The sequence below is a fragment of the Mercurialis annua genome, linkage group LG8 (assembly GCF_937616625.2).
Source record: "Mercurialis annua linkage group LG8, ddMerAnnu1.2, whole genome shotgun sequence".
In the NCBI taxonomy this organism is placed as follows: domain Eukaryota; kingdom Viridiplantae; phylum Streptophyta; class Magnoliopsida; order Malpighiales; family Euphorbiaceae; genus Mercurialis; species Mercurialis annua.
Window position 1 is genome coordinate 4,032,170 of NC_065577.1, and position 19,423 is coordinate 4,051,592.

The 19,423-nt window shown below is 39.4% G+C and overlaps 2 protein-coding genes across 2 annotated transcripts; both read right to left on the reverse strand.

Annotated features, from left to right (window-relative positions):
- Positions 1–4,078: 4,078 nt before the first annotated feature.
- On the reverse strand, positions 4,079–9,720 carry LOC126659874 (disease resistance protein RPV1-like). Its single transcript, XM_050353195.2, has 4 exons — positions 7,072–9,720; positions 6,599–6,943; positions 5,310–6,515; positions 4,079–5,199 (listed from the first exon to the last, which is right to left on the reverse strand). Exons 1-4 carry the CDS (start codon positions 8,068–8,070, stop codon positions 4,474–4,476), a joined length of 3,276 nt encoding a protein of 1,091 aa, XP_050209152.1. The 5' UTR covers positions 8,071–9,720; the 3' UTR covers positions 4,079–4,473.
- Positions 9,721–12,185: 2,465 nt separating this feature from the next.
- On the reverse strand, positions 12,186–18,876 carry LOC126659873 (uncharacterized). The gene is made up of 2 exons (XM_050353194.2): positions 18,786–18,876; positions 12,186–18,389 (listed from the first exon to the last, which is right to left on the reverse strand). The coding sequence occupies exon 2, from the start codon at positions 17,789–17,791 to the stop codon at positions 12,404–12,406; it is 5,388 nt and encodes a 1,795-aa protein (XP_050209151.1). The 5' UTR covers positions 17,792–18,389; positions 18,786–18,876; the 3' UTR covers positions 12,186–12,403.
- Between the last annotated feature and the right edge of the window lie 547 nt (positions 18,877–19,423).

Consider the following 19,423-nt stretch of genomic DNA (forward strand, 5'->3'; position numbering starts at 1 on the left):
AGAGTAAATTATGATTAATTAGAAATTCACTCTTTAATTAAGGTGACACGTCATCATAGGAGGGTTTGAGCCGGTTTTGCCAAATTTAGAATAAAAGTGATCTGATTTTTCAGTTTTGAACGTTTATGATATTTTGTGCCAAGTTGTGGACTTGTGAGGGTAAAATGATCCTTTGACTTTTATTTATTAATATTAAATGAACAAAATATCCATTCACCTTTATCGCGGGTTTTGATACAAACAAATCCAAAACTTGCGTTTTCGTATCAAAAAAGCCATTGAGAAAGTGGTACTCTTAGTTTTGTTTAATTATCTTAATTAATTATAATTTAATTTAACCTCTAATTATAATCTAATTAATTAAAATTTTCAATTTTAGTTCCGCCACCACCGACCTCTCATACTCCAGCCACAGCCGCTTTTCCCTCTCGCTTTCCGACTAATCACCACCTACTCCGCTAAGCACTCCGACCACCATCGATAGCAATATTCATCCCTAAAAAGGAAAAACCCGATATATTCATCCTCAAAGAGAATGAACTGTTCAGTCAGTGAACCCAAAATCCGGATTCATCCTTAAAGAGGATGAACTGCCTGTTCATTTGAATTTGTTTAAGAGCCACACTAGTTAGAAGGTTTGGCCCACTACAATTTGTATCCAAAACTTAGGCTATAAAATTAGGTAGGTTTGCTAACATCACATAAATTTATCTATACTATATATAAAAGTACGGAAGGGGGGGACAGGCAAATTTACGGAATAACCCTTTTTAATTTATATTAAATAACGGTTTTATAGTCATTAACAAATTAGTTATTTAATTAATCACTGAAAAATTATTATAATTAGAGTTTTAGTTAAAATAAAATTGTATTATGGCAAAGAAATGCTAATTGAGTATAGAAAAAATAGCTAATCTTTTTCTAATTAATAAGAATATAAGACTTTTGGTTTAACTACACTAGAAACATAGTTAATATGAACACTCACAGTTTGCATATTAAAGTGAAAAGATAGAACATATAAAAACGTCTCTGAACCGGATTGATGTCTTACCTATAAATTAGAAATGTCTTACCATTCAATGATCAACCCAAAGAAAAAAAAACTTTTAGTTCAGCAAGTTGACGGAATAATCTGAGTGCAAAGCCAATTAAATAGGTAAATTTTGTACACTACAATACTATTATAAATAGGATGCCTCTCATATATAATATATATAATTAGGAGTCTAACTGTATATCTTTAGTAATTAATTAATGACCATAAAAATTTTATATTTATATTAATGTTTTTGCTATTAATTTTAATATTATCTTTATTCGAAAATTCAAAATGTCATTTTTTCAATTGTTAATACAATATTTTCCTTTTTAAACAATAAAAATACATATTACGATTCTTTTTTAATTTTTCTTTATTTTTATAATAAAATTTATAAAATATAAAGGGTTAATTCCAATAAAATACCAAACCTTTATTAATTTGGCCAGTTATAACCAAACTTTTAAAAATCGTCTATTTTAGCCAATTTTAGGATATTTGAAACATTTTTTGACCATCCGTGAATAAAACCGAAAAATTTATCATTCGTCAATGAGATAAACTAACCGATTTTGAATGATTAAGATATTTGACAAAATCCGTAAAATATAAACTAATTAATCACATTACGAGCCATGTGTAAAAAATATAAAGATAAATATAAAAAAATTATTTGATTATTTTAATTTTGTTTTAAAATGATAATACATGACTTGACGAGTCACGTTACGAGCCACGTGCGTAGCACGTAAAGCGAGACTAGTATGCGAAACGTGTAAATATTTGTTTAGAAAAATTGTAACTTTGCTTTTGGAAGAGCATATTTAATTTAGGGTCATATTGATTTGAAATATCATAAAAGGAATCATACATCTAATTCTGTGTAACAACTAAGGGGTCTCGAGCAACATATTTGGTTCGCAAAATTTAGCGTAACGATCGAGCCTATCTAAAAAAATTATAATCAAATTGAACTAAATTTATCAACTCCGCTAAAAAGTAGTGTAAATGTGACATATTTAATTGTTCATAAAATGATTTTATTGTGACATGATTTTGATCTAATGGAAATACAGCGATATTCTATCATTAGATTATAGCCTGATTGTAAATTGATAGGAAAATAGTTTTATATTAATCGAACCGAAAAGATTAATTGATAACTTTTCACGGAAGAAACAAATTGTGCAACTGTGTAGATTATGAAATTATAAAACAAAATATAGAAGTAGCACAATCTTCTCTTGAGTCTGATGTCTCATAAATGCTAGAATTTGTTTTTATAAGAATTATAAATACAAATTCTGAAGAGTGATGCTACTTGATTTAATATTAGATTAGTATTTTATTTTTATTTTTATTGACTATTTACTTCTAAGAAAAAAAAAATTAATTGACACAAAATAATAAAAATTAAAACTATATCCAATAATTTTCTTGACCTTAATGCTCTTACAATAATGGTTTGACATAAAAGTCGGTGAGTTTTGGTTCAATGGTCAAAAAAAAGTTGGTTTCTTTTAATTTTTTACAAATTTATTTACAATTTTTAAAATTTGAGATGCTATATATTTAACAATTTAACCATCCAATAATTGGATAAATATTTAAGCGTCCAAATTTTTTACTTCAATATATATTTATTTGTTTTTTCTGTTTATTTTGAAATTCAAACTAGCTCCCCTCAAGTTCATAATTCCCTCCATTTTTCTCAAGTCCATTTACATGGATGACACATAAGCAAATTTTAATTTAGTTTGATATTGTTTTTATCATTTTACTTATGTGTCATCCATCTAAATGGACTTGAGAAAAATGGAGGGGATTATGAACTTGAGGGGAGCCATTCCCCAACTATTGATAGCTAGAATTTTTAGAATTGAATTGTACTATTTATTCTAATAGTGTTTGGACTAGGAGCAATATTCTTCAGTTCCAAAAAATTAATTTTGCTAACTAAAGGATTAATATATAATTTCAACTAAAAGTTGAAATTTAAAAATTTAAAAATTGTCATAATCAAATTGATTGTGCAAAATTGAATAGATTTATGTGTAATTGCCAAATTAAGTTGAAAATGTTTGAACCATTAAACCTTATGGTTTCAGTAAGTATATAAAGATAAGCGCCTCTATCAATATTTTCTAAAGTTTAAGTTCAAATTTTCTACTTTTCACATAAAAAAACCAGCATTTTTTTTTTCAATCTACCCTAATAAACGAGAGAAAATATTGGCAAAACAAATACAACAATAAAAATAAAAGAAACTATTATTTCTACAACTTGTTAAATATATTCATGGTATTGACATTAAAAGAAGGCTTAATTTCTTAAAAAAACCTCCACCTTCCACTTTTTCTTCGTTTATACCCTGACCTTGTAAAAACACCATTTGTACCCAATTTTAAATTTTTATGTTTCATCTCTACCCAAAAGCATTAAATTGTACTCTTTTCATTTGGAAAAGAGTTTAAAACATACTTTTTTCTATTTTTAAAAATACAAATAAATCCTTAATCTTAAAAAATAATCAAATACATCCAAATAATTAATTAATTTTTTTAATTTTATAAAATAAAAAAAATTATTATTATTTTAAATTTTTTTGTCGGAAACATTTTTAAAAAAAATTAAAAAAAATTAAAAATTTAAGAAAAATTCGGAAATATTTAAAAAAAAAATAAAAAAAATTAAAATTATTTTTAATTTTTTGAAGAAAATGGTATTTTTGTACTATTAATAACATTAATATCTAAATAGTATATAAGTTAAAAATAAAGGATTGTTTTAAATTCTTTTTCAAATGAAAAGAATACAATTTAATGCTTTTGGGTAGAGATGAAACATAAAAACTCAAAATTGGATACAAATGGTGTTTTTACAAGGTCAGGGTATAGACGAAAAAAAATACAAGGTGGGTTTTTTTTAAGGAATTAAGCCTTAAAAGAACATGTTCATAATAAAAGTTTAAGCCCTATGAACCTCAGGAGGTGCATGAAGAGCTAAAAGAACAGAACTAAAATTCACAAGACAGAAAAAAAAAAGCATTTGAAGGTCAATAAATAAACCACTAGTACTAATGAATGTACATGCAACAATAGTAACACTTCATCAAATATTCTAACTAACATGTATACAAATTACAAGCTAAAGTATTAACCTGGCTGATCAACTACCTATTATGAATAAATTAAATGTTGATTGTCCTATTTAGTAGAACATAAAAATAATTTCCAGCAATCCTGAATCTAGATCAATATGAAATTTTTTGTTGCCATTACTTTATGATTGCAACATTCTACACAAACGATGAAATTAGTTTCCCTATCTTCTCTCAAACTCATGGCGTGCAACTGCAGAAAGGAGCTTCAAAAATTGAACCAAATGGTAAGCAAGATCGCAGGTGATGGCAATGGCCATTCTAAAACTCAGTAATTTTCTTGTCCTTCCTTTTCGTCATCCTCTTTGATTTGGATATTATATCGTCCCATGCAGTAGAACTCACTCCATGCGGAAGGTAACTCAGGTAGCGTATCACTATCTTCATTTGTAAGGGGGACAATTTTATTGTCATCAAATAATATATGAACTCCACACTTGTTTACCACCACACTAGAGCTTAACTGTTCTAGGCCTTCAAGGTAGAATACAGGGTCAAATTCAAAAGAGGCCTCACTGAAACTGTATTTGGAGTAGATGAAATGGACTGTTGAATAGAACAAGCGAGTGTGTTCTGATCCAAACATCTCGTCACTCGTAGCTGGTTGTTCTAATCCAAACACCTCGTCAATGTCATCCATCTCGTCATGACAAAATGTTGAAAAACAAGCATCCCGGTCTGTTGTAAAACAAGCATCCTGCTCTGTTATTTCAAAACAGAGGGTATGACCGGACTCGGCCATGAATCTACATTTACATCGGATAAATATTGCATTGAGAGAATCACAATCTTTGAACGATGTATCTTTGAATGCAACAACAGCACAAAAGGCAAGAACCATAAAGTCATGCGGACCCGGCCTCAATGACAATAGCAAAGATGATCCGTTGTTATTCTGATACATTAGTTTTGGTGGAATTTCACCTCCAACAACCCGCAGCCCGGTTCTAAATGTATAGACTTTAACATTGTGTGGATTCTGTGGAACCATTTCCTGTAACAAGAAATGTGTCATGTTGAACGATATCCTATAACAAAAAAAGTATCATGCTTTGTAACTCAATAGGGACAGAGAGTATAAGAGAGAGAGAGAGAGAGAGAAACCTGAAAAGTATAGCTTTGGCGTTCTTGTAACAAATTATAGAGTTTCAGCTGTGGCGAGATACTTTCCAGCCTCAGAAGCATATTTTCCGCAATCTTTCCGCACACATTCTGATCCAAATTAGCACAATTACGAGTATCAATCAACCACAAGGAATCCATATGTCCTTTTGTGAGATGTGATAGCAGTAACTCTAACAATGTGCAGTTGGTTACAAATAACTTTTCTAGAGCTGATGGAAGATCAGATAAATGTTTGAGCCTCTTACAGTTCCTTAAATTTAGATCCTGTAACTTCAGAAGATCTTTGAAGCCGGCAGGCAGCATCTCCAAATTATTTCCACCTAAATTCAATTTCCTCAATGAAACTAAGGAGGAAATACTGTTTGGAATTTCTGTCATGCCACAATCCTCCAGAGATAATAGATTTAGACAAGTCAAACCTGTGAAAGGAGGCAGTATCAATCCTTCACATCCATCGCAATGTAATATACCAAGTTTGCTCAAGTCATTGATGGAGGATGGTATCCTTTTTACACCACTTTTGGTTGTAAAAAGCCTCTCAAGAGAATCTAAAGCCCCCAAGTTCTCTGGTAATTCTTTGAGACGTTGACACTTTGCTATAACAAGATGTTTAAGAGACTTTAAATTGCAAATATCATCTGGAAGATACATAAGTTTTGAGCATTCGTTAAGCGTAAGACGTTCGAGACGCTTCAACTTGCCAATGTTATCTGGAAGACTTGCCAGTTCTGAGCATCCATTAAGATTAAGATCTTTAAGACATCTCAACTCACTAATACTATCCGGAAGAAGTTTGATCCTTGTACATTTTCTTAGAGACAATTCAGTGAGTGAAGTGTGTCGCCCAATTAAGGAGGAAACTCGTTCTATTGAAGTTCTGTTTAAGAAAAAATGTCTTATATTCCTAGAAACTTTTGGAAAGTCGGTGATATTTGAGCAACCTTCAAGAGAAAGAAAATTAAGATTTTTCAAATGAAGGAAGCTTGGGATACTGCCAAGCCTCTTGCAATATCCAAGATCGATATGTGAAAGCTTTATGTCAGATTGGATAGATGAGGAAATCTGCACCAAACTAGCACAGCCTCTCAAATGTAAAACTTCAAGTTTTGGTAATTCAGACAAGTCTGGCATTTTCACTAGATCCACGGAATAGCTGAGATTCATAAATCTCAAATTTACGAGACACTGCATGCATATATGAGAAATGGGAGATCAAGAAGAATACAAGACAAAACCAACTACACAAAAATATACTAATTAAATTGTACCTTATTTTTGTTGCAGAGTTGTCGAATATGGCTATGCATCAAATGAAGGTGAACAAGATTGTCTGGGAAAAAGTTCAAGGGCAAAGATTTTGAAGGATATTTATGCCAATGCAAGTATGTTAGATCATCTGGTAAAAAATTGAGCTCTTCTGAGAGTGATATATTAATTTTTTTACACGAATCATAGATTTTGTTTGGTCGAGTAAAAGAAATGTCTTGTTCATAATCAGGGCTGTAGAATTTTAGAAATTTAAGTTTGCTCATTCTCTCAAATGCATTGGAACTTAGTTCAATATCTCGAACTTTTGACATGTCTAGGGTTATGCTTTCAACTGAAATTGTCCCCTAATAAACAAAACCAAATAATAAATGAAAAATTATCTTTATGAAATGAAGCACCTGTAAAAGCAAGAATAGTATTATAGCAGTTTAAGTTTAACAAGAAAAACGATGGTAAAAAAGGTGATTCTTACCAAATCTTTTGTCAATACGTAGATGATTTCTTTAGGAACCCACAACCTACTCCGCTTTCCAGGATTTTTAATGCACTCCTTGCGAATGATATCTGTGCCCATTTGCTGTATCAAATCATGCATTTCTAACGTATTGTCTGAAATGTAGATGAGACACTTGTCAAGAAGAGAACTGATTCCAATCCTTGCAAAACGACCCAAGCTGTCCAATACCCGTTCCACTTGATCTTTATCCTCCGACTTAAGGAAACATGCAATGTCGAGAAATATTTCCTTTTCGTTCTCATCCAATCCGTCATAGCTAATTTTCATAATTTCTTGAATTTTCTTTTCAGAGCTACTCTCTAATTTTTTCAATTGATCTTCCCATTCTACTACATTCTTACTGTATAAACTGGAACCCAGAACTTGAAGAGCTAATGGGACACCCTGTGTGTACTTCATTGCCCTTTTTGCCACATTTATGAGTGCTTCAGTAGGAGCTTGTTGTTTAAAGGCATGCAGGCTAAAGAGTTGAAGAGTCTCATAATTATTTAACTCCTTAACTTCGTATATGTAAGCACACCTATTTTTGAGAATTTGTTTATCTCTACTAGTCAAAACAATTCTACTCCCTGGAGCATAAATGGCACTATCTCCTATCAAAAACCCTAATGCACCCAAATCACTCACATCATCCAAAACAATGAGAACCTTTTTCCTCATGAACCAATTCCTAATGGAAGAGGATAACATGACTGGCATGCCAACATTTGAGTTTTGCTTCCCAAATACTTTGAAAAGGATTTCATGTTGTAAACCATCTAATGTGTACTTCTCTAATTTTTCCCTAACATTTGAAATAAAGCATTGACCTTCAAATTGGGAAGAGAATCGATCATATACTTTGCCAGCAAGAGTTGTTTTACCTATACCGCCCATCCCCCAAATTCCTATGAAGCGCACATCTCTAGCTTGTAAGTGCAATAAAGATTCAATATCCTTGATACGTGGCTCCATTCCTACCAAACCATCATCATAGGGATCATTAGAAAATGATACAGGTCGATCTTTAAAGGGTCGCCCGTACTGTTTTTCCTGCACAAGTAACAAATATAAGCTCAAAGGACTTCAGGCTTGCTCAGCCTGAAAGCCACTCCGATGCTTAAGTCAGAGAGGGTTTTTTGGTAGGTAAGTGAATGTAAGAGTATTTGAGTCTGATTTTGCTTACCCTTCTCAGCATTCGGTGGCTTCCTTTTATAATGAGTTTAAGGCGGTGGTTATCTGGTAAATCGTGGGTTTGCCCCACGATTATTGATAATGGTGAAGGCACGTTCCCGATTATCCCGGGTAGTGGGTGTCAGGGAACAGAGTGGATGAGGTCGCCTAGATGGCAGACCTGGATGAGTCCGCCCGAGACAGACATGGGCGATGGGAGATTTGGAGACCCGTTGGGCGAGCATAGCATTCGTTAGGCGATGCTTGGAGTTCGAATATTATTAGGTCGGTATCAGATGTCCCCCCCTTATAATCTTGCTAAGTCAAAGACTTGAAGCGCCAATTTTCAAAATTCGAATTTCCGAAATTTTCGAAACAATTTGAATTTCAAACGTTTCCTTCAACGGTTACGAATCTGAAGCGTTTTTTGACTATAAAAGAACGCGACTTTTGGTTTTCCATTGATTATTTCGAGGAGTTTCCTGCTGTCAGGCATTCGAGTGTATAAAAGAGGTACATATTCTTTAATTAAAAGTTTTTTACTCTTAATTTTTCTCTCTGATTCTCTGTTAATTTTTCTCTCTGATTCTGTATTTCTGTTGACGTATTTCTCCAGCCAGGTTTTCTTCGAGTTACATAGCACCAGACTTTCTCTTTTAATCAGTAAGTGGCTTAGCTATTTTTGTTTGTCTTCTTGCTTCCTTCTTCTTGTTTGCCTTCAGATAGTATATTTTTAGGATGTCTACATTAAGGATTTCAGTGTCTTCCCCTTCTTCTTCCTCTTCTTCTGAGAGTTCTGCCAGTGACCCTACTTACCCTGCTCCTCTTGCCACCCTCGTTGAGTTGTCATCTGACGAGGAAGGGTTGTCTCAGAAGGTGATCCCTGATAGTGAGGAGGGTGTTGATGACAGAGGGCCAGAGGGCGAGGCTCCCCTTGAGGACGTTGGTGGAGATGAGGGCGGAGATGGTGAACTGGGTGATGACGAAGGAGACGAGGAGGATTTTGTTTTTAAAAGACGTAAAATCTCCTCTGGGACATCTTCTAGTAATAAAAAACCCTTGTCTGAGTGGACCATCGATCTGGGTCAAGAGGCCCTTGTATGGATTAGGTCGAGGTACGAAATTCCTCCCTTCATTGGCCTTCGGATTCCATCTGAGGGTTCGGCTGTTAGCCAGGTCTTGAAGGATGATGAACAGTTGCTCTTTGTTGAAGATTTGGAGGCGGGTTTAAGGCTACCACTCGATCTCTTCACCCAAGAAGTGTTCGATAATTTTAAGATCCCCCTAGGTCAACTCCATCCTAACGCCCACCGTCACTTGACAGGAGTTTTTATTCGTGGGCTCCAACTGAAGAGACAGGTGGGCTACGAGATCGTTAGGGCGATCTATTCTTTGGGGAGGAAGAAAAGCGATGAGTTCTTCTACTTGCAAACCGGAAGATCTCCCTTCACTGGCCTTCCCAATTCTTTGAAGCGGTGGAAGGGTTCCTTTGTCATCGCCAAGAAGGAAGGGGGTTGGGGTTCCATTCCGAATGTTTTTGTGGAAGGGCCCCTAAAGCTGGAAAAGGCGAACCTGAGCGAGGTTGATAAAGAGACGTTGCGTCTGCTTCGAGGTGGCGCTAAGGTGCACGTAGTGAATCTGATAGATTCCTACTTTGGCTGGGACCAAAGTGTTGCCTCCAAGAGAAATAAGAGAGTGCAGGGTGGAAAAAGGGGGAAGAGGAAGAAGAGTGAGGATAGGAGGGATACATCGCCTGATAATGGAGACGAGTTCCCTGACATGGGCGAACCACTTCTTTCTTCCCCTCTTAATATTTCTTCTATGCCTCTTAGTCCTTCTGGTACCTTGTTTGTACCATGAAGCTTTTATTTCCTTTAATTTTTGTGAAGCGTTTTCTGAATCTTGTTTACTTTGATTTTTCAGTGCCGAACTTCAAGGAGCTTCAGCAGAAGGTCATGGAGGACAGGAAAGCTCGCCGGGAGGCTCGAGAGAGGGAGGCCCTTCCCCAAGCTATTCCCAAGCCGACTTCTGAGGCTAAGAAGGCGCCTGCCAAGAAAGGGGGCGATGTTCCTTCTACGACCGGAAGCAAACCCCCTTCTTCTCAGAAGGGTGATGAGTCTGCCCCTACTCCTAGGGTGGTGCTGCCAGGCTTCCAGATAAAGGAACCTGTCACCAGCCCTCCTCCTCCTGCTGTTCCCTCTTACACCGGTAAGGGGAAGGATAAGATGGAGGTTCCTGCGAAGGAGAAGCATGCCAGATCCCTTCCTTCTGCTCCCCAAACTGCCCCGGCTGCTTCGACCGGCAGCAAAAGGCGAGCTCCTTCTTCAGGGGGCGAAGATACTGAGGGGGAGGGACCCTCTATGAAAAGGCCTAAGAGGGATGTGATGGTGACTCAGGTCGACCTGCTCCTTCAAAAGTATGGGGCCGATGCTACTGTGCGTTGTCCCGCTGTTGCCCACGACATCTTCCGGGGTTCCTGCTGCCCTTCGGACGTTGACTATTATTTGAAAAGGCCGGACAACGTACTGATGGACGATTGTTTTTCCAACCTGGCAAAGGTGATTATTTTCTAACTTTATCATTTTGCCTTTTTCTTCCTGTTATGGTTATTTTCTAACTCAGTTTTATTTTATGTTTAGGTTGCCTATGCCATCCGTCAATACCGCTCCAACCGTCTTAACGACGATGAGATGCAGGTGAAGTTAAAGACGGAGTACAAGCTGCTGAAGGGAAAGTATGACTCCCTTCGCAGCGAACATGGCGGGTGCACTCAGAAGCTGGACTCTCTTCGTGCTGATGTGGATAGATTATCCAGAGAGAGGGAGAGTGCTGTGAAGCAGCAGCGTGTGCTGTCTGAGGAGGTCGCCCGCCTTAAGAAGGAAAATAAAAATCTGGCGGCAGAGGTGGTGTTGAAAAGTACTGATTATGACGATCTCAAGAAGGAGTTCGACACCACCGTCACGGCCCTTAACGATAAAGTCTCAGTTGCTGAGAAGAGGCTTTATTTGAAGCGGGGCAGGCTGATTCGTGAGAAGGAGAGGCGTCGCCGTAACACCGCCCAGCTAGCCAATGATCTGACTGACTTCACTGAAGCCATCGTGGGTACCTACTTGGAGCGTCATCCTGATGGGGACGTTGAATTTTTATATGGCTTTCCCGAGGGGGTTAACAGTGAGAGTGAGCCAGATTCTCCCCAAGACTTGTTCGTCTCCATCAAGTCTGAAAATGGTGGAGGTGCTGCTGAGGTTGCCGAACAGTCTGCCCAAGGGGTCCAGGAACCTGCCAAGGCTGGCGAGAAGCCTCTTGTTCCTGGTTTGGGAGGTAGTCCTGAGGAGAAGGACTTCGGCTTGCTTATATCTTCGGAGCGGCCTTTTGCTGCTCTGGACTTATTGGATCGGCCTTCTGATCTGGAGTCTATCCTTCCAGGGTCCGATCCTCTTAGTCTTGCCGATGTCCCTTCTCCCACCCGTTCTGGCAACATTCGTGTCGATGCTTCTTCTTCAGCCAGGCGGGATTCGCAGGAGGGGCTATCTGTCCCAAATATTTTGGAGGGGAACAAAGAGGCTGCCCCGGAGAAGGTTGAGCCAGAGATCATCAAGCTTTAGATTCCTCTTTTTAGTTTTTGTATAGGAAGAATTTTCCCTTTTTTTTTTTTGTTATGTACTTTGTACATTTGTATCTTTTCTTTTGTTAGGAACTTTACTTTCCTTTGTAATTTTTGTGGGGCATTTGCCCTCTTTTTAATATATATCTTTTTTGCCTTCTTTATTTTTGAGACAGTTAGCTTCTATGTTCTCTTTATTTTAAGCGATATATATATTTTGACTGTGTATTTTCCTTTTTTGGGAATGAACTCGTCAGTTCTCCTCTTTGGAAATATTTTAAGTAATCAGTAACTATGGTAAAGAGACGATATCTGTGGAAATTCCTTGTCCGAGCAAGGGTAAATTAAAATACTTGCATAAATTCAAATACAATAATGTGATGAAATATCACTTGTAGAAATTGAAGCACAATGCTGTGATTAAACATCACTTGGAGGAATTGAAATACAATATTGAAACTAAACACCGCTTGACTAATTATGCTACTTCTTAAGGAATAACTAATCATGTCTGATGGCGACCCATTGTGACTAAATTTTTCTCAAGTTGTTGGCGTTCCATGTCCTTGGTATGATTCTTCCCATGGAGTTGGTGAGTTTAAATGTTCCTTCTTTAATGACCTCGCTGATGGTGTAAGGTCCTTCCCAGTTTGGCTGCAGTTTTCCACTTCCTGCTTCTCCTTTTTTGACTTCGGTTTTTCGCATGACTAGGTCGCCTAGTTTGAATTTTCTTTTCTTTACATGGCTGTTGAAATGTTTGGCCATCTTTTGTCTGTAGGCTTCCATCCTGATGTCTGATCTGTTGATTTTTTCAACCAGGAGATCCAGATTGTTCCTGAGCTCTTCTTCGTTTTCTTCTAGGTTTAGCTGGTTGTCTTCTGTCCTTGGCGTGGGTGCGCCGATCTCTACAGGAATTACAGCCTCCGTTCCATAGGCTAGGGCGAATGGAGTTTCGCCCGTTGATTCTCTAGGGGTGGTACGGTAGTTCCATAGGACGCTGTAGAGTTCTTCTACCCATCTTCCTTTGCACTCGTCTAGTCTTCTTTTTAGTCCGGCCAGTAGGATTCTGTTGGCCACTTCGGTTTGCCCATTCGATTGTGGATGGTAAACCGAAGTGAACCTTAGGTCGATCTGATACTCGGCACAAAACTTTCTAAACTTTGCTGAGTCGAACTGCTTTCCGTTGTCTGTGATCAGCACCTTCGGTATTCCAAACCTGCACAAGATAGATCTAAAGAAAAAGTTAGTTATGCGTTGTTGGGTGATTTTTGCCAGTGGTTCTGCCTCTATCCACTTGGTGAAGTGGTCGATTGCCACTACCAGGAACTTCCGTTGTCCTGTGGCCAAAGGGAGAGGTCCCAGGATGTCCATACCCCACTGGGCGAACGGCCATGCACTGCCGATGGGTTTCATTTCTGAAGCTTGCTTTCTTGGTACCAAGGCATGTTGCTGGCACGGCCAGCATCCCCTTACTAGGGTTGTAGCTTGTTCTTTCATCGTGGGCCAATAATAGCCTTGTAGCAGTGCTTTCCTGACCAGTGTTGATGCTCCGTCATGTGCTCCGCAGGTCCCCTCATGTAATTCTTTCATGATGTACTCTCCTTCTTCTTTGTTCACACATCTTAGCCAGGGATGGGTGAATGACCGTTTGTACAGCTGGCCGTTGTATATTCCGAACTTTGATGAGAGTATCACTATCCTTTTGGCTTCCTTCTTATCCTCGGGGAGTATTCCATTAGCCAGGTATGCTGTGAGGGGGGACATCCAGTTTTCTTCCCCTTCTACCATCAGTACTTCGCCTTCCTCAATTTCTTCTTGAAAGTTAGGCTGTCGTTTGATTTCATGAGGAATGTTTCTCATTGAGTCGTAATTCTTTGTTGCTGCCCACTTTGCCAATTCGTCTGATCTTCCATTCATTGCTCTGGGTATTTGCTGTAGCGACCAGGATCGCCCATTATCGGCAAAGAAGGTTTTGGCCTGCTTGGCGTACTTCTTCAACGTAGCTTCTTTTACTTCGAAGTTCCCCGAGACTTGGTTCACAACCAGTTGTGAATCACTGTAGATCTGGACTTCGGAGATGTTAAGCTCTTCGCATAATTGCAACCCTGTTATCAGCGCCTCATATTCCGCAACATTGTTGGAAGCTGGAAATTCGAGTCTTGCTGAGTATTCCATTTGGATTCTTCCTGGTCCTTTGAGCACGACTCCGATGCCTGCTCCTTCTCCGCAAACTGCTCCATCGACGTGCATCTCCCAGGGAGTCGTTTTGTCCTCCATGGGTTCTTTGAATGTTAATTCAGCGAAGAAGTCGGCTAGTGCTTGAGCTTTCAGTGCTTTCCGAGCTTCATAGATAACGCCCAGACTTCCTATTTTGACGGCCCATTCTGCTATGCGTCCACTTGTCTCTGCCTTCTGGAGGATTTTTCGTAATGGTTGGTCGGTCCGTACAATGATTTGGTGCCCTTCGAAGTAATGTCGGAGCTTGATGGTGGCGGTGTATACGCACAGCGCCAGCTTCTCCAACTTCGGGTATCTCAGCTCCGCATCTCTGAGTACTTTGCTAATGTAGTAGATCGGGTATTGTTCGCCTCCTTTTTCCGACACCAATACTCCTGCTATTGTTTCGTCAGAGCAAGAGATGTATAAATATAACACGTCGCCCGGATCCGGTCTCGCCAACAGTGGGGGCGAGGATAGGAAGCTTTTCAACTCTTCAAACGCCTGCTGGCATTCTGCGGTCCATGTGAAGTTCTTGATCTGTTTCAGGGTTTTGAAGAAAGGCAGGCATCGTTTTGCCGAGCAGGACATGAACCGACCTAGAGCCGTGATCCGGCCGTTGAGCTTCTGGACTTCATGTATGCTCCGTGGCGGTGTCATTTTTAAGACCGCTTCGATTTTATCTGGGTTGGCCTCGATACCCCTCTGAGAGACCATGTATCCCAGGAACTTGCCTGCCGGTACTCCGAATACGCACTTTTCCGGATTGAGTTTTAGCTGGTATCTCTTTAGCGTCTCCAGGACTATCTTCACATCTGTTGGGTGGTCTTCAGCTCGGATGCTCTTGATAATCATGTCATCCACATAAACTTCCATGTGTTTTCCTATCTGATCTCTGAATATTGAGTTCACCAGCCGCTGATATGTGGCTCCTGCGTTCTTCAGACCGAAGGGCATCATCTTGTAACAAAATAATCCCTGGTCCGTTATGAAGGCCGTTTTCTCCTGATCTTCAGGTGCCATGGGTATCTGGTGATATCCCGCCTTGGCATCTAGGAATGTATAGAGGGCGTGACCTGCTGTGGAGTCTACTAACTGATCAATGTGTGGGAGTGGGAAACTATCTTTGGGACATGCTTTATTCAGATCTGTGAAGTCCACGCACATTCGGTAAGTGCCATTGGACTTTTTTACCATCACCACATTTGCTACCCACTTGGGGTAATAGGCGTCTTTGATCACGTTTGCTGCTTTTAACCGGGCGACCTCTTCTGCGATGGCGAGTTGTTTTTCGGGCGAGTGCCTTCTCTTCTTTTGTATCACTGCCTTCGCGTCGGTCGCTATGTTTAACCGATGACATATGACGTCCGGGTCTACTCCGATCAATTCGTCTGTTGTCCAGGCAAAGGAGTCTCCAAGCGATCTGAGGTTTTCGGTCAGAGATCGTTTGATTTCTTTTTCTAGCTCATCTCCCACTTCTATCTCCTTTCCTGGGGATAATTCGATTTTCTCAGTTCGCCCATAATGCTCCGCCCTTTCCTTCTTCTCTGGAGGTTCCATTGTTAGTACTGGCAAGGTTATATGTACTTTCCTGAGAGCTGTAAAGTATGCTTCTCTGGCTGACTTTTGGCATCCTCTGACTTCGGCATCGCCTTCTCTGGTTGGGATTTTCATCAGTAGGTACCTCATGCAAATGGATGCGCACGTATCGTGCAAGAGTGGCCTTCCGAGAATTGCGTTGTATGCGAAATCCATATTGACCACGATGAATTCTGCTCGGATCTCTTTGTAGATCTCTCCATCCCCCAGTTGGATGTTTATCTCCAGTGATCCTTCCACCTGTACAGATTTGCCTCCTAGTCCCACTAGTGGAGTAGAGACATGTGTCAAATTTTCTTTCTTGAGTCCAATTCTGCCGAACACCTCCATCGTGATCATGTTTACCGAACTTCCCGTGTCTACGAGCATTCGAGATACCTCGAAATTGTTGAGTCGCCCCTTGACAACTAGGGCGTCCTCATGGGGGACTGATAAGCCACGACTATCGACCTCCGAAAAAGATACGCTTCTGAATTTCTTAGCATTCGGTGCACCTGGGCTAACCGAGTAGACTGTTCTTGCAGCTTTCTTCCTTGTAGTATTGCTGTCTCCTCCGGTCGATCCGCCCATTATTACGTTAACCACGCCTGCTGGCTCTGGTCTGGGTCTTCTGGCGATTTCTTCTTTCCGCTCTTTCTTTCTTTCTGATTCCGTCTCTCTGGCTTCGGTGTCCCTTTTTACGAACTGGGAAAGGGATCCCCTTTCTATCAGCTTCTCTATCTCCTCCTTCAGGTGCCAGCATTCATCTGTGGTGTGGCCGTTGTCTCTGTGAAATTCACAGTATTTGCTATTGTCTCTTTTGCTGGCTGATGCAGCGTTCATCTTCCTTGGCCATCTGACCTTCTCTCGGCTGTCTTTTACCCAAAACAGTACGTTGGTTCTGGTTGTGTTCAGGGGCGTATATCGCCTATCTTCGTCTTTTTTCCTTTTATTTCTGAAATGGTCGTTGCCTTTTTCTCCGAACCTCTTTCCTATGGGCGATCTGTCCCCATTTCTTCTTCCTGCAAACGTTCGTTCTTCTACCCGTCCGAGGCGATTCTCTATCTCTCTTTGGCCATCATCCACTCTGATCTGTGTATGTGCGATGGTCATCAGTGTGGTAAATGATTTTGGTGATTTAGCCAACAATTCCTTTCGTAGGTCGGAGTTGGTAGTTCCATTGAGTAATGCTGTGTAGGCGATCTCCTGGCTCAGGTCTTCTATCTGCATCGCCTCCTTATTGAATCTTTCTACATACTTCCTGAGTGTCTCTCCTTCCCATTGCATGATGGCCAGCAGATCTGTGGACAGTTTCTTTTGAGGGATGCATGCTACGAATCTAGCCTGGAAAAGTCCTGAGAATTGTTTGAATGTCAGCACTGATCCTGGCTTTAAACTCTGGTACCATTCCTGCGCCAGACCTTTTAAGGTAGTAGGAAAAAGTTTGCATAGTACGTGATCCAAGTTTGTCTGAACATTGATCACCGCTTGGAATTTGTGAATATGGCTCTTGGGACAGCCTGTTCCATCGTATGACTCCAAATTTGGGGGGTATCTGAACTTTGTAGGGAATTCGTGAGAGATGATGAAATCTGCGAGTGGTGAGTCACTTCGAAGAGAGATGTCCACGTCTTCACATCTTATTCCAAGCCTGCTCATGACTTGGCGAACTTTTTCCTCCAGATGCTCTTCTCCGCCTTTGAGGGTGTGTTGTTCATCCATCCAACGTTCTTCGTCTGGAATTACGATGGGGGCATTTTGTTTCCTTGCGGAATTTTCAGGGGCATCTTCCTCTCGCATCGGTTCTTTTCCCTTGTCCATGGTTGACGTTGACTTCTGTACTGGTGATTTCGCTGATCCCTGCTCTGGCGATTTTAACGAGATACTCTGTTTGATGTCTTTGAGTAGACTGGTGATTTCTAGGAAAGCCTTGAACATTGCTTGGTTGTTGATTGGCTCTTCATCAGGTGCTACGGCTATCGGAGGTATCGTCTGTCTTATCGCCAGGGGGTCGCTGGTTTCTCCTTCTTCGCTGGTTGGGGGAAACAGATTTAGGGCCGGTGGTTCTGTTTCCCTGTCTTCTCGGTTGGTAGCTGGTAGAGTATTATCTCGTGGGGGATCCATTCTTGAAAAAGCAAATTCTGAAAAGTATCTAAAAGGAACGACGAAACTAATAAGTTCCACCCTCACCGCACCAAATGATACAGGTCGATCTTTAAAGGGTCGCCCGTACTGTTTTTCCTGCACAAGTAACAAATATAAGCTCAAAGGACTTCAGGCTTGCTCAGCCTGAAAGCCACTCCGATGCTTAAGTCAGAGAGGGTTTTTTGGTAGGTAAGTGAATGTAAGAGTATTTGAGTCTGATTTTGCTTACCCTTCTCAGCATTCGGTGGCTTCCTTTTATAATGAGTTTAAGGCGGTGGTTATCTGGTAAATCGTGGGTTTGCCCCACGATTATTGATAATGGTGAAGGCACGTTCCCGATTATCCCGGGTAGTGGGTGTCAGGGAACAGAGTGGATGAGGTCGCCTAGATGGCAGACCTGGATGAGTCCGCCCGAGACAGACATGGGCGATGGGAGATTTGGAGACCCGTTGGGCGAGCATAGCATTCGTTAGGCGATGCTTGGAGTTCGAATATTATTAGGTCGGTATCAGAAAATACCCGACTTAACGTCTCGAAAACATGATTGACAATTTCTTCAATTAGTTTTGACTCAGGCCTAATAACAAAGAAAAAGCAAATACTAGCAATTAAGAACTTGCTTAGAAAAACTAAGCTAATATATCAAAAATTTGTGATATCATTTTCTTTTTCTTTCGTAATAATATCTCTTAAGATGTGGATTAGAGATAAGTTGAAGAGATAAATTCACTAATTTTATATAAATTGATCCAAATGCAATATACCCTTGCATAACTGAGAAATGAATTATAGTCTATAATACAGAAATAAATTGCATTGCATTCATTGATGAACCTCCACCTTAACATATTAAAGAAATAAAGTTCCGAAATAAGAATGAACTGCAAATCATAACAAATTGAAGGCTTGGTTTCATAAATTTTAGGCAAGGAAGTGATAAATCGAATTAAGAGACGAAAAAAGAAGAACTTACTTAATGTTGTTTGAAACCAATCCTGCCATTCCTGCAGTTTCCTTCAAAGCATGGCTCCAGCTCTCCACTTTATCCAACTCCTCCTTGAACTCTTCTCTATGCTTGATAAGCGCGTCGCCATACCTTCCGCTCAACTCTTGCACATTGGTAGGATCTATTCGGTAGAACACCGGCAATATCACTTTATTGCATTCCATTATCTTCACTAATTCATCCAAACACCATGGCGAATATGCATAATTTTCTGAAAAAATAACAACCGAAACATACGATTCTTCAATTATTTGCAACAGATTATCTGAGATATTTTCTCCTCTGTCAAGATTTTCATCTTTGAAGGTAATAATTTGATTTCTGCATAAAGCATCGAAGAGATGACTGAAAAAACCATCGCGAATATCTGCGCCTCGAAAACTGATGAAAACGTCATATTTCCATTGATGCATAATTACAGAGGAAGTAGAAGCCATAGTATATGTAAAATCAAAGCAGCTTATGAGATCAATTTCAGCAAACTAATGCAAAATTAGAAGAATATTTAGCTGTTGGATCAACTATATCAAGAAATTGAAAAGAAAAAAATTAGATTTTGTTTCTATTTTTTTTTTTTTTTTTAGGAAAAGATAACATCCAATCTA

Coding starts and splice junctions, on each gene's coding strand:
- LOC126659873 (XM_050353194.2), bottom strand. CDS start 17,791: ATGGATCCCCCACGAGATAATACTCTACCAGCTACCAACCGAGAAGAC.
- LOC126659874 (XM_050353195.2), bottom strand. CDS start 8,070: ATGGAGCCACGTATCAAGGATATTGAATCTTTATTGCACTTACAAGCT. Junction 6,944..7,071: donor ACGTATTGACAAAAGATTTG/GTAAGAATCACC, acceptor TTTGTTTATTAG/GGGACAATTTCAGTTGAAAG. Junction 5,200..5,309: donor GCCAAAGCTATACTTTTCAG/GTTTCTCTCTCT, acceptor TTCTTGTTACAG/GAAATGGTTCCACAGAATCC.